Genomic DNA, 14,751 nt, shown 5'->3' with positions numbered 1-14,751 from the left:
TGACACAAAAAAAGATTCAGAGCCCCTGCCATAAACAGACCCCTCCTATATCCATCAGCATAATTTACTTGGCTTCGCTGAAATAGCAATGAAAGGTTTGATAAGGCTTAACAAGCTTTATATACCAAAGTAGGAAAGTGTGTGTGTGTGTTAAGTTGCATTTTAAAAAGAAATCTAAGGGGCACTTGGGTGGCTCCATCAGTTGAGTATCCGACTCTTATTTTTCAGCTCAGGTCACGATCCCGAGGTCATGGGATCAAGTCCTGCATCGACCTCCTCACTAAGCATGGAGCCTGCTTAAGATTCTCTCCCTCTCCCTCTCTGCCCCTCTCCCCCACTTGCACTCACTGCTCTCTCTCTCTAAAAATAAAAGATAAAGAACCAGAAAGAAATCTAAAGACAAATTTGGTGCTTAAAAGGTTATTAATATAAAAGGCTTCCTCAACTAATTAGAATAATTGAGATTTCCATTAAAACACTCCATTTCTATTAAAGCTCTCCTCCCCTCTCCAAAGCTTCGCTAGCTCCAAACACTGACAGCACTTGCCTGAAGAGAACTAGCGCCTGCTGTATGAAGCCCCAGACAGCTTATCAGAATCTCCCAAAGACCAAAGGATGAGACAGAATCAGCACACACACAGCAGGCCAAATGTAAAAGGAGGTCAACTACCAGAAGAAATCACAAACGTGAAGTTTTCTTACTGTTTTAATAATCTGAATAAAATTTTATGGCATTTTTATACTATTTAAATACAAGCCATGCTCTATTTCCAGAATCCCAAACCCAACCCCGAAACTCTAAATTTAGCTTTATGTTAAAAGATACACATATCTGCACACGCTGGCACCGGTATTCCAAACGCCTTCCCCTAGTTTCAGGATGCTTTTCAATATTATTACCTTTGTTTATACTTCAAGGAAAGTTCCTTCCAATAAGCAGTTTCCTCCTTTAAACTTGAAAAATTTGGTATATCTTCACCATCCATGATCAAGAAAGCCTGTGAAATATTAAAGACAAACTTTTAATGTTTATTTTTTTTGAGAGCAGGGGAGGGGCAGAGAGAGAGGAAGGCACAGAATCTGAAACAAGCTCCAGGCCCCGAGCTGTCAGCACAGAGCCCAATGTGGGGCTTGAGCTCACGAACCGTGAGATCATGACCTGAGCCACAGTCTGAAGCTTAACACACTGAGCCACCCAGGCGCCCCTAAAGACAAACTTTTAAACAGAGAACGGGGCACCTGGCTGGCTCAGTGGGTGGAGCGTGCAACTCGATCTCGGGTCATGAGTTCGAGCCCCACACTAGGCAGAGAGCATACAATAAATTGATAGATAACTGACAGCTATTTTTTTCTAATTTTTTAAAACAATAGAGAACATAGGAATCTAAATAAAAGTAGAAAATCTGGGACAACATGAAATCTACAGCATTTTGGAGGGAGTTAAACATGACAGACCCTGAGGGTGATTAACTGTTAGAACTCGGACACACAAATCATCTTACTGCCCAACCTCAGGGACCCCCAATGTTCTGGATAAAGTCAGGAGAGGATATCAACAACGTGCTCTGGTACAGAGGCACACGAGGCACTTTGGGTCAAAGCCTAGGCTGCACAGGAACTGGCCCCGCGGAATCGTCCAGCACACCGGGCTCCAACAGCTGCATTCCAGCCAGCTGATCTTCTGGGAATCGAGCGACAGAACCAAGTTTACTGCCCGAGCCGAGGCTACTATAGCGTGTCCCCCTCTGGGGTACAATTGCTTCAAAAGACCTATCTGGGACATGTCATGCCAGGTGACCATACTAGGAAATCGGGTACCACATTCTCAATAATTTACTATTATTACACTTCTTTTAAGTCCAAAGCTTCCTCCATAAGCTCACTAATCCCCCAACTTGAATGTTCTCTCATCTTGGTTGCTCACCCAAAGCATGGGGGGGAGGGGGGGGAGGAGGAGATCTATTCAGTTAACTTTGCATGTGGACTATCTAAAAACTCCAACCGGCCAGAAAATGAAATACCAAGGTCACTGGGCTCACTCTACATTCATAACTAGAGTGTCTTACCTCCTACAACCCCCTCCCAAGTATCGCATTTTATATTCCAGCAATACTGTTCAAAACTGTCTTAACATGACATTCTGTTTCAGATCTGGATGCTTCCTCTACCTGGAATGGCTCTCCCGTCCTTGTGCATTTGGAAAGGGTCTACTTGTCCTTTCAAACCTCACTGCCATCCCTTCCAGAAAGCCTTTCCTATCCTCACCCAGACAGCACTAAAATCCCCTACACTCCTGTCTACCATTATACCCCACACTTGCTTTCCTGAATACACTTACCACACAGTAATGCATTTGCTTAAACCATCAGGCTGCGCACTGTTCTTATTTCTACCCCAACACGATGCCTGCACAATAGCAAGATACTCAATAATGTTAACTAAATTAAACCAAAATTGGATCAACCTAATCCATTACTGGGCAGCAAGAACTAAAGACCAGCTTTAGAAGTAAACGAACAGAAACTTGGGGTTGCAGAGAACTTGGGAGTTCACAGAGCACGATCCACTCATAAAGGCTGAGCAAAAAGGCGTTCCTGAAGTCACGAACAGGAAACGCCAACTTCAGGGTGGGTGTACCAGACAGGTAGGTACAAGAGTGATTTCTCACGGAATAATAGTGACACATAACTTCACACACTTGGTTTGAGGCCAACTGCAGTGTTCTGTTTCAGTCCAACCTCTCCTAACCACACCACCCAGTATTACTTTCGACATGTTAGTCAATCTCCCGATTATCTGAAATCACCAACCAGCCTAAGAGTTCTTTGAAAACAGATGGATTCTTGACACACTCCGCCTCTCTCATGGCACCAAGCACAACACTTTGCTCAGAGAAAGTACTTAGTGCTTTCTAGCGTTTCCTGAGCAACTGCTACGTGTCAGACATTGTTGAGCACTGGAGAAGCATTGAGTGCACCAAGTGCCCCCTCCTCTAATGCGATCACTCCTCCACGGCACACTTCTGCCTGCGTTACCCTGCTCTTGGAGATGCCCTAATGGCCCAACAGCACATTAAAATGTAAGCTGCACAGAGTGGAGAGTCCTGCTGAGACCGGCTTCCAGGGCTCCAATTCTGCCATTAAACTCCTTAAGCGATATGCTTACCCTCTTAACCGTTTTTTTCATCTAATTAGAGTTTGGACTAGCTGACTTAAGGTTTCTTCAAGTAGGTGTACCGACTAGTAAACATTACTGATTAATTTTACAATCCTATCCCTTCATCAAAGCTCCCCATCCCCACTCCATTTTCCCAGTTGTAGGGGCAATCTTATTTGTAGCTACAATATGTAGTGAGGTGTGAATGATGAGGCCAGTCCAGAAGTATCTGTATCCCAAAAGAGTATCTGAAGCCCCTGAAGGCATCACCATGTGCTATCAATAACTCTTGAGAGTTCCTGCCTAAGTCACTGAGGGAAGGGACCTATTTCATATTAACAAGCCAGATGAAGCTATAACTTCAGCACACGAGAGCAAGCATCCAAACAAGAGGCAACAATCGCTGTGTCCTCTGAATGCTCTACGTAAGGTCTTTCCCCAAAACGCCCCAAAATATGTGGATTACATTTGAAATCTATGAATTCAGCCCTACAGAAGCTCACAGGCACGGGGCTTCAATTTTGGATAGATGCACTGGTCACTTAAACAATGGCAACCACATACCAATGTGCAATTCAAATATTCGGTTTTTTAATGCACAATCCAATAAATTGCGGTTTTGCAAAACGTTATGAAGATCAGAGGAACACAAGAAGCAAAGTTTGCTGCTACCTGCTCTAGCTCAGATAAACATCTGTAGAAAAAGGAAAGGTTCCCAGCTAGCTCCTTGAGGGCAGGACCAGTGTCTCATTTATAAATCCCTCCTCCATCACCAGAAACATGCGACACAGTAGAAATTCAACAAATATTCACACTGATTTATAACCTTTCTTTCGTTATTCCCTCTTTACTTTCCAAAGTACTGCTTTCCTTTATTAATATCTAAATTCCTATTCCAGGAATGGCATAAGTAAAAAGATTTGTGAGGAGTTTATTTCTACCGTGTATTAAATGGGGATTATAAAATCTATCGTTCTCGGCTAGACAGAATAATCCATCCGAGGCATGCCAAGCCATGTTCGTAGTCACTTAAAAGCCTCCAAACAGGCTCCACATCGAAGAATATGGAGCTTATGGGACGTACAGGGGACAGCTTTGGAGACACCACCACAAGCTTGCCATCTAAAATGATCACTATCCAGGGGTGCCCGGGTGGCCCAGTCAGTTGAGCGTCCGGCTTCGGCTCAGGTCATGATCTCACCGCTTGTGAGTTCAAGCCCCGCGTCAGGCTCTGTGCTAACAGCTGGGAGCCTGGAGCCTGCTTGGGATTCTGTGTCTCCCTCTCTCTCGGCCCCACTTCTGCTTGTGCTCTCTGTCTTTCAAAAATGAATAAACATTTAAAATATATATTTTTTTAATAAAAAAATAAAAAATAAATAAAATGATCACCATCCAGCCCTTTGGTCTTAAATATAAATGGACAACCAAGAACCACCAGACAAGTGAGAAAACCCAGCGGTGTGAATAAGAAAACCCCAGGACCTACTGAACACAGAGGAAACAGGTAAATTCAGACAATGAGAGAATTTTTTTCTCACATAAGAACTCAGGGGGGTCACTTCCCACACACTTCCTGAGACAGTTCCAGGGGAGAGAGAACCAAGACCTAGGCTGGACAGCAAAGGATACAAGAAACGGTGGCTCCAACGTGGGACTGCAAAGAGAGGTCCCCAGATGAAGCCTAGTCCATCAGGCCAAAGGAGTAACTCAGCCAGATGGACAGCTCCAGAAAAAACGAGGAATCCCAGGTAACAGACCATCTGAGTGGGAAACTGGAAAAACGTAAGGTTGTGATGAACACACATCACTCCTATGTCTATAAGAAAAAAAGTACCCTGTTCAAGCTCTGTCTCTCTCTGTCCCAAAAATAAATAAATGTTAAAACAAAAAAAACAAAAAAAACAAAAAAAGGGGGCGCCTGGGTGGCTCAGTCAGTTAAGCGTCCGACTACAGCTCAGGTCACGATCTCGCAGTCTGTGAGTTCGAGCCCCGCGTCGGGCTCTGGGCTGATGGCTCAGAGCCTGGAGCCTGTTTCCGATTCTGTGTCTCCCTCTCTCTCTGCCCCTCCCCTGTTCAAGCTCTGTCTCTCTCTGTCCCAAAAATAAATAAACGTTAAAAAAAAATTTTTTTTTTTTAAAAAGAAAAAAGTAGGAGCACTGGCTGGCTCAGCCAAGGGAGCACGTGACTCTCAGATCTCAGGGTTGTGAGTTCAAGCCCCATGTTGGGGATAGATATTACTTAACATCTTTTTTAAAAAAGAAAAAAAGTAAAAACTTCCGAGAAGGGAAACACACGGTTAGAAAGTCCTAAGCTTTATATACATTTTTTTTTTTTTCTTAAATTTTTTTCAACGTTTTTTATTTATTTTTGGGACAGAGAGAGACAGAGCATGAACGGGGGAGGGGCAGAGAGAGAGGGAGACACAGAATCGGAAACAGGCTCCAGGCTCTGAGCCATCAGCCCAGAGCCTGACGCGGGGCTCGAACTCACGGACCGCGAGATCGTGACCTGGCTGAAGTCGGACGCTTAACCGACCGCGCCACCCAGGCGCCCCAGCTTTATATACATTTTAAAAGATTTCAAGTCTACAATGTTTAATTTGTTGATTTACATTATTTTATGCAAATGAGACAAGTTCCATATTTTATAGCCATCAGTGAAATTCCTATTTTTGCCCTTAAATTTGCCATAACTTTAGGGGCGCCTGGGTGGCTCAGTCGGTTGAGTGTTCGACTTCAGCTCAAGTCATGACCTCACAGTTTGTGGATTTGAGCCCCACATAGGGCTCTGTGCTTGACAGCTCAGAGCCTGGAGTCTGCATCAGACTGTGTCTCCCTCTCTCTCTCTCTCTCTCTCAAAAATAAACAAACATTAAAATTTTTTTTTTTGTTTTAATTGCCATAACTTCTGTGTGTTGCTCCCTTGTAAGGTTCTAGGATTTGGTGAACAAGTTCGTATTATTTTTTAAGCCTTAATTTTGTAGACTTTGAGGATAATACTTCTTCTCAAAGTATTTCTTGTCTTTGTAGCTAATATTCACTTGGCAGCCATCTTGGTCCCTTCAAAATTCACTGTCATGCTTTGGACCTTCTCTAGATTACATATACGCCTTTCTGAAATTGAGTGATGGGTGCCCCCTCAGAATTTCAACATGTTTTTAAGATTTCAGTACTCTCTCTGCTACAGGACAGCAATTGCTATGGGTCAACTGAGTGGTCCACGGGCCGGAGTCCTTACAGAAGTTCATAATGACCATCAGATGCTGTCCTGGGCAACTGACATTTCTTTGAATGTGTTTTAATGTGGAGTCAATCCTTCTACAGTTGTTTTTAATCTAAAACTGTTACCATTCACATGCCAAATCTGAAACTTCTCTGGGGGAGGCTGTTCTGTTGTTCCCGGCCCATTTACACGGATCTTAAGACCCCAATGCAGTTATGACTTTGAAGGGCACTTAGTAGTGTTCCCTGAGGAATCTCACTATTTACACTTGGGAGTGTGCTATAAAGTACCCATGTGTCCCTGATTTTTGGTTCTTAAATAGGGCCATATTCTTCACAAAACTACCAACGTTTCCATCAGTATTCTCTGGTGACTCAGGTTTTAAATAGACTTTCCTGAGAAACTTCTTGAACGTCTAGCTCTATTTCTTGTGTCCTCCTTGTCCAACTACTTAGTTCAGTGTCAAATAACACTAGCAAAATTAATATGCGTTTTTACTTCACACATGCGTCTCTTATTCTCTCAATTCTTATTTGAACTCAATGTTGACTACGATTTTTGCAATTAAAGGCTGCTTTTACAACGTGCTTATTGGCCCCTGAAACAGTATCATCTACACCTGAAACCTTTTACTAAAGTGACCATCATCTCTTTCGGAACAAACCAATTAAAAACATTTAACCCAGGAACATGGGGTAGAAACAACACAGCATAGTAGCTGAAAGCCCAGATCCTGGAGCCAAACTGCCTGGGTTTGAATCAGACTCCTCTATTCACTCACTGGGTGACTTTGAGCAAGTTACTCAACCACAGTCCCCCAGTTCCTCACCTGTACGATGGGGATCATAACTAAAATAAGGTTGTTATGAAAATTAAGTGAATTAATATGTGTAAAGTACTTAATACTGGGCCTGGCACATAGTAAATGTAGCATAAATTTTGTTAAATTGTAAAAAAAAAAAAAAAAATTGTTCAGTAGCGGACCTTTGAAATACGACCACAAAATAAATGTGCTTCAGAATTTATAACATACAAATGATTCCTTAAAAGCTAATCTCTTCCGGAAGGTATACACACAGTCTGGTGATACCACCATTACTGAAAACATTTTTAAAACTTCTTTTGGAACAGCCTTGAAGACCCAGATTAGAAACTAAAAAAACAAAACAGTTACTTCTTTGTGGTCACACCTCATTCTTACTGCTTCCTGATTGGTATTATCCAGTTTTATCATTCTGGTTTTATTCATGAGAAATAACCTTTTCCAGAAATCAGAATTTTTACAAATGACAAACACTTGCTACCACTGCCAATATTCAAAAGATCTTCTCAGGGGCTGTAAAGAGGAAGTCTGTTCAGTTTGCCTCAGGTTACAGCGGGAGGATGTGTTTACTGTGTTACTTGAAACTATGTAACTGGAGATACTAAGGCTATACAGAGTTAGCCAATATGGAAAACTACACTGCTTAAAAAAAAAAAAAAAAATAAAGCTATTAATGACACGTCAATAATCTCAGGAAGCTGCAATCAAAGCTGATAAATTTGTCCTCTCCCCTGCTACCCAAATCTTCCCTCAATGCCGTGTCTCACACAGATGGGGTACAGATCTCAAAAGTATGACAACTTTTACATGGGGGCAACATCATACTGTATGTGACCTTTGGATATCTAGTAACTGACAAATCAGCTCATCTGGGTATGAAACAGCCTGTCCAAAATGCTGTACTTACAGAGAACCTACTTTTTGTGCAATGGAATAAGAAAATTCATTTCATGTGATGTTGTCATCTTGTTAGTAGTTGTATTAGGGACTTAATGAGATTGAGAGAGTTCTTTTGGAATTCACTATAGGTAATGTGCATGCATTTTAACCAAAATCTTGTACTTCTCCCAAAGGTGACATTTACAGTTTTTGGTTTTTGTTTGTTTGTTTGTTTTTTACTTTTCAAAGCTTATCATAAACATGCTCTCCCTTTCAGTCCTGTCAAATTTCTTCTCCTACCTCACGAAGTGGTCAGGAACTTCTGCCAGAAGTAATTTTAAGCGTCAGGAACTGCATTTATGTCAGCGCGATTTAAAATGAGAATAAAAATAAGTTTTGCAGATGTCATGAAAGCAAGATCTAAGTTTTTACCGAGGTTCCTACTTACTCTGAATGTCCCTTATCCAACTTCCATTTATTTAACAAACCAAAAGAGAACCGAAAAAGAACAGCTTCGGAAGACCGGGCCAACCTCTAACCAGGGCCAACCCAACTTTCCTCTTGTTACTTATAATCTCTCAGTCGTAGATGTGAATTTTAGTAAAAGTTCGGAAGAGAGATCTTGCTCAGCTCCCCATTGGTTCTCTTCAACCCACGAACTTAAGGCTGCATTTTACCGCACTTCGTGATTGAGCGAAGCCACTAATTACTCTGGTTCACAGGTGGAGGATACAAAACGATTAGCCAGCACAACCCACGAACATTCCAGAGTTAGAATCTTCTCTATGACTGGGCAGCAAGCAGGTAAATGTGCTCAAAAAAAAACAAAAAAAACAAAAAACAGGTGAATGCACCTTCTCCTAGCTGTCGGCACAGTTTAGACAAGCCAGATTTTCTGCTCTGCTTTCTAGTTGAGAAGGGTATAAAAATCACACACACACAAATGTGATTCCGAGCCCAGAGACGTGTCTACGGCCAGACCACCCTGAACACGCTGTGTGATCTCAGAAGCTAAGCAGGGTCGGGCCTGGTTAGTACTTGGAAGGGAGACCGAGCCCAGAGACGTAAATTCTGATCCACAGGAAGCCTTTCACCACTTGTAGACTCCAAAGCCCAGGAGAAATCACTTACCACCTACCGCCCTCCACCCCACCTGGGCTCAATGACCCCCCTCGGTCGGCGGGGGTGCTCTCTGTTATCCGGCAAGAACAGAATCAGGCACAACAACGACTGGGCGATGAGGTTCCAAACAGGCAGCAACGAGGGTTCTGAAATGCGTCAGGGCGCTACAGAACTGGGATTTAATCACCAGCGCTCAAAGAACCCTCACTTCCTTGGCAAAACTTAAAAGGTTACTTTGTTGCTAACCACCAAAAAAAAAGGGGGGGGGGGGGAGAGCGAGCACAAGCAACCCAGACACTTTTCCCAACTCCGGGAGGGGCGAGGAGTCACGGCAGTGTCACCCGAGCCCGACGTGGGCTGCTTCCGCTGTCGCCCCCAGCGGGGAGAGGCCACGCGAGCTGGGAATCCGAGCGCACAGCCCTCCAGGACGAAGGGACCTGGGGGGGCGGGGGGGGGGGGGGGGCGCGGTGAAGGGAGACTGGGCGCGCCGCTGCCACCTCCGACCCGACCACTCCTAGCGCCACCAGCGCCCCGGCCCCGGTGCCACGTCCCGGCCTGCGTCCGCGCACCCCTCACCCCAGCCCCACAGGCCGCCCTCGGGGGGGCCGCACCTCGGACCAGGGCGGGCAGGGGGCAGTTGGAGCGGTTGGAACAGTTGCCCCGGACTGGCCGCCCCCAGAGCCCGGGCCCGGCCCGGCGGGGCCTCACAGCCGGCCCGTGGGCCGGGCAGGCTCCCCCCCCAACACACACCCCCACCCCAGGGGACAGGCCTCGGCGCCGCCGCCGCCACCCGGCCCGGCCCCCTCGGGAGCGGCCCCGCACCGCCGGCTCACCTCCAATGTGTCAAAAGCGCATGTTCGCCGCCGCTCGACCGACGTCTCCGCTCCGCTGGCCTGGCCAGGCCCGCCCAGCCGCTCAGCTCCGCTCCCCTCCGCAGCCCAGAGCTCCACTCCGCGCACCTCGGCGCCCGGCTCCTCCCCGACACGTCAGGGGCCGCCCGGCGGGCCGAGGCCATTCTGTGACGCACGGGGCGGGGCCCGGAGCATGCGCGCCAGGGCGCGGACGACCGGGGCGGGGCTGCGGCGGGGACGGCGTCACGAGGAGGGGGCGGGCCGGGCCGGGCGCGCTGACGTCAGGCTGGTGGGGGCGGGGGAAAGAGGGCCTCCGCGCAGGTGACCCCGCGGCGCCGCGGTTCCTCCGAGAACACGGTGAGGTTCGGGGAAATGACGCCCGCAGGGGTGAGACCTTCCTGCCTCCCGGCCTTTCAGCTACCAAGGTCCTTCAAGTATCTTGTAGAGCGCTCATTTGTAAGATGCCTCTCGGCTCAGATTTCACCACCGACCCCACCCGCCGACCCCCGACCACCTAGCAGATTAACAGGGGTATTCCCGTCCCCCTCGTCCTTCCCACTAAGACCTGTGTAGCTTTTACGGCACTCCCCCCCCCCCCACCCACACCGAAATTGTACACCCGTGCTTGTCTTCCTCCGGCAGATTGTGAAGTTCCAGGAGAGCTAGACCCTCCTGTCTTTCTCATCCCAACAGGTGGCTTGGTCCCAGACAGAGTGGGCACTCAAATATACTTGCTGAATAAATGAATGGATTCTTTGAGGGGAATACAAATATATCCACATATATTTTACGTATCTAAGCGTCGTTTTGTTTGTGTGTTTATGCCTCTGGAGCCCCTGAAGAATGGAATCCTAGGGGACTCGCGAGGGAAGAGGGTTGAGGGGGGCACTCGGCTCAGAAAGGGGAGAAATGAGGATGAGCAACCGCTTGGGGAGTGGAAACTTGAACAGAGCTGTTTCGAAAACAACTCTAGGAACCTTTACTGTATAATGTGCAGTGTAATTATCTCTCTGATGTCAGTACTGCTGGGATAGGATCCTTGGGCTTTTTGGACACAATAATGATGTGAAAGGCCTCGAGGCAAAGGCAAGGTGAGTCTGGGAAGTCCAGCTGTGTTTGGGGGGGGGGGGGGGAAATGGACATAAACTGGAACAATGCAAAATGGATTGTAAGAGGTGTCCAAATAATAAATATTGGAGAAGAGATTAATGGGTTAAGGTTAGTACCTTGAGCTAGGCTCGGAAAGCTTCAGGGTTATTGGCTGTAAGAGTCGTTCACCTTCATTGTGCCATGTGTATATACTGATAATTATGCAAAATGTTGATTTGCATACTCCTCCCAATGACCCTGCGACATAGGTACTGTTAGTATTCCCACTTTACAAATGAGGAAACAGAGACTCAGCAAAAGCAAAGTTGCCCAAGGTCAGTCAACTAGGAAAAAAAAAAAAAAAAGAGGACTCGAGATCCAAACCCAACTGATCTGGATTGTTTAATTCCAGAAACCACACTGTTACCCCGATTACACTGCCACTCAACTAGGGGGTCTATTAATAATAACTGCTGTTTATTGGGCTGAAGCACTGTGCTAAGTGTTTTACATCAATTCCCTCCCTCCGTCCACCCAAGCAGCTTGTGAGGCTGGAATTATTACCTTGAGTGTATATGCTGCAAAACTGAGGGTTTAAAGTAGAGTTTAAACCCACGCAGGTCTTTGTCCAAGCCCAGTGACCTGGGACACTGCGGAAGCTCTCTCAGGGTCTGGGGCTCTGCTTCCCTGGCTGAAGCTGTGCTCTGACCGATGAGGTCACAGGCAAAGAGCTAATTAAGCAGGCAGACCTTCCTGTGGACCTAGTGCCAAGACAGAGCAGTCCCAGCCCAAGAGGAAAAAATAAAGTCTGCAACTCTTGGCCCCGCCTCCTGGCTGAAGTCCTAGGAAATACACTGAGTCACCTAATGGCAGGCCAGGCCCTACAGAAAATGTTGGCGTCATCTTGCAGGCCACCATCCCATCCTACCCGGTCTGGATCCTGCACTGGTGTTTGTCAGGACTTGTGCATGGGCTCCATCTTAATGAATGGGCTTTTCCTGGCCGGGCTCTGGGTAATATCAAAGCCCTTTACTGATCTCCTTCCTCTGTGCTGTTGAGCTTTCTCTCAGGTAGCAGTCAACGACTTTTGCCCCACTCCCTGCTTCCAGTATGCCCATCCAGAGAAAATAAAGAAGTGACCACCGAAAGCAGCCTCTAAAAGCAAACGAAGTTACAAAATCAGCTTTGTGAAGGTAAAAAAGATGAGCGAAGTTGTTCCGGTCTCTACCTTCATAAACTATCAAGTAGGGGGATGCTGAAGCATGGGTCCCCGTACAAGGTCCCTCTGGGATCGAGCTAAAGGGGTCAATATCACAGTCCTTGAGAGGATGCACAAACACCCCCACCTTCCCTGCCACCCACACACTCAGAGACTCGGGAAACAGAGGCTGATTTCCACTGCGGGGTAGTGGGGGTTGACCAGTTGCCTCAGGAGAGGTTTGGACACAAATGTCAACTCTAGCTAATGAGAGTGCTGGACTCCAGCCACATCACACACAAAGGTGACGCGGTGCACACAGGCCTGCCTTGAAAACTCTGAGAAGATGGGGTATATGCAGCCCTTTGTTGAGTCAGGTGAGCGGACACCTCAAAATCAAAGGTTTGATTCAGGTGAATCCCTCCATATTTTTGTGGCCGGTATTTTCCTTACCCAGGCTGGGCAAGGGACTCCCGATGGCTAGCTGGTTACTAATGGCCTGCTGGACACATCCACCAGATGTCCCACCACCTCCTCTACCTCCTGCCTACACCCCCAAAACACATCCTCCTTTGGCCCCAGCTGAAATTTTCAAAATGAGTTTCAGGTTTCTGCCAATGACATCCTCCCTTTCCTGGTTACTAAGATACAAAGGCCTCCTCAAATCACCCTTAATTATCCCCTTCCCCGGCTTCCATTTTACTCTCGAGGGCACCAAACCCAAAAGACTCCCTCAAATCCATTTTCCCAGTATTTTCTCCCTGGATCTCCCCAGTGCAGAGTCTCCTGTGTCTCTGCCCCCTCCCTTCCCAGACTTCTCTCCCTTGAATTTCGTCTTGTTCCGGCCCATCAGAATCATCTTTCTAAAATCCCTCCGTGTACAGAGCACCACTGCCTCCAAAGCTTGTTTCAGCATCCTGTTGCCTTTGTGGTCAAGTACAAAGCCTAGCATTCAAGGCCTTCCCAAAGCAACTCCAACCCACTTCTACTGTCTACTTCCTACAGTTCACCTAGACCCTCCACTATGTCCCCCAAACAGCCCCCTGCCTCTCTGAGCCTTTTTTTTTATAATGTTTATTTATTTTGAGAGAGAGAGAGAGAGAGAGAGAGAGAAAGAGAAGCAGAGGGAGGAGAGAGAATCCCAAACAGGCTCCACACCATCAGCACAGAGTGTGACACGGGGCTTGATCCCACAAACCGCGACTCCATGACCCGAGCCGAAATCAAGAGTCAGATGCTCAACTGACTGAGCCACCCGGGCACCCCTCTCTGGGCTTTTACTGACTTCCACTGCCCTGCATGTGACTGATGCTCTCTAGACTTGGCCAGCCCACCTTCCTCTCTGCCTTTTGAAGCCTCATTCATATGCCACCTCCTCCAAGAAGCCTTCCCAGAATACCTAAAGCCCCAAAATGAATGCTCCTTCCTCTGAGTTCAAGTAAAACCTCACACAGTTCGCGGGGGACTTACTGAACACAGCTTTTTGGTCATAGAGGTGTCTGAGCTCCCCACAAAGAACCAAAGCTCACCGAGCACAGCGACAATATTGATTGTCCTACTATCCCCCAGCAACAGGCATTTAGCAAACACTCAATTCAATGTGCTTTAATTAAAAGTGAAAGAATGAATCAATAGTTTGGTGGCTATAACTCCAAATGCAAGACCGACAGCACATTCTGGAAAATGCCCCAAATTCTGAGAAGAAAATACATTATACAAAGCTTCACTAATGTATAAAAGGCTCAACTTAGGTGATGTCAGGTTACAAAGGAATTGGACTCCAAGTCGTGGGCAATTATGGCTTTTCTGTAGCCCAAATCCTCTTTTTAACTTTTTAATGTTTATTTATATTTGAGAGAGAGAGACACACACACACACAGAGCATGAGCAGGGGAGGGGCAGAGAGAGAGAGGGAGACACAGAATCGGAAGCAGGCCCCAGGCCCTGAGCTGTCAGCACAGAGCCCGACGCGGGGCTCAAACTCAGAAATGGCGAGATCATGACCTGAGCCAAAGTTGGAGGCTTAACCGACTGAGCCCCCCACATGCCCCTGTAGCCCAAATCTTAAACCCAGCCTATAGTACCTACAATCCCCTTAATATGGTTATTAAGAATAACCATAATAATAATAGGGGATTTTATTTAAAAATTATACTCTTGGATGTACTCCTCACCTTGAGGTGAGGAGTAGCTTTCTAGAAGGTGGCAAGTCTTTCATTCATCAGCTCTGAGTGTAGTGCTTGCTCTGTTCTAGGCCTTGGGGATTCAACCACATCACTCTAAAAAGCACCCCTACCCCCACCTCCACGGAGTTCCTATTCTAATGGGGAAGACAGACAATAAGCAAGCAGACAAATCTATTTCTGTCAGATCACGACAGGTGCTGTGAAGAAACATACCCAGGGTGGGAG

At 46.6% G+C, this 14,751-nt stretch overlaps 1 protein-coding gene across 14 annotated transcripts in view; it reads right to left on the bottom strand.

Annotated features, from left to right (window-relative positions):
- Positions 1-14,751, bottom strand: part of NDEL1 (nudE neurodevelopment protein 1 like 1) — a 99,431-nt gene that overhangs the window by 65,682 nt on the left and 18,998 nt on the right. For 6 of the 14 annotated variants that reach the window (XR_009254772.1, XR_009254771.1, XR_009254770.1 and 3 more), the window contains exons 1-2: positions 10,036-10,209; positions 901-998 (exon numbers count right to left, since the gene is read on the bottom strand). Coding sequence is in view for 10 of the 14 variants with exons in the window: in XM_058703118.1 (XP_058559101.1) it covers positions 901-986 (86 nt within the window). In the remaining 4 variants the exon portion in view is untranslated. Of the gene's footprint in view, positions 1-900; positions 999-10,035; positions 10,218-14,751 lie in introns of those variants that run through there. The other 8 variants (XM_058703111.1, XM_058703110.1, XM_058703109.1 and 5 more) reach the window with 4 other exon arrangements.

The sequence above is a fragment of the Neofelis nebulosa genome, chromosome 16, assembly GCF_028018385.1.
Source record: "Neofelis nebulosa isolate mNeoNeb1 chromosome 16, mNeoNeb1.pri, whole genome shotgun sequence".
In the NCBI taxonomy this organism is placed as follows: Eukaryota; Metazoa; Chordata; class Mammalia; order Carnivora; family Felidae; genus Neofelis; species Neofelis nebulosa.
The sequence above is the reverse complement of the archived record's forward strand: the minus strand, read 5'-3'. Positions and strand labels throughout refer to the sequence as shown.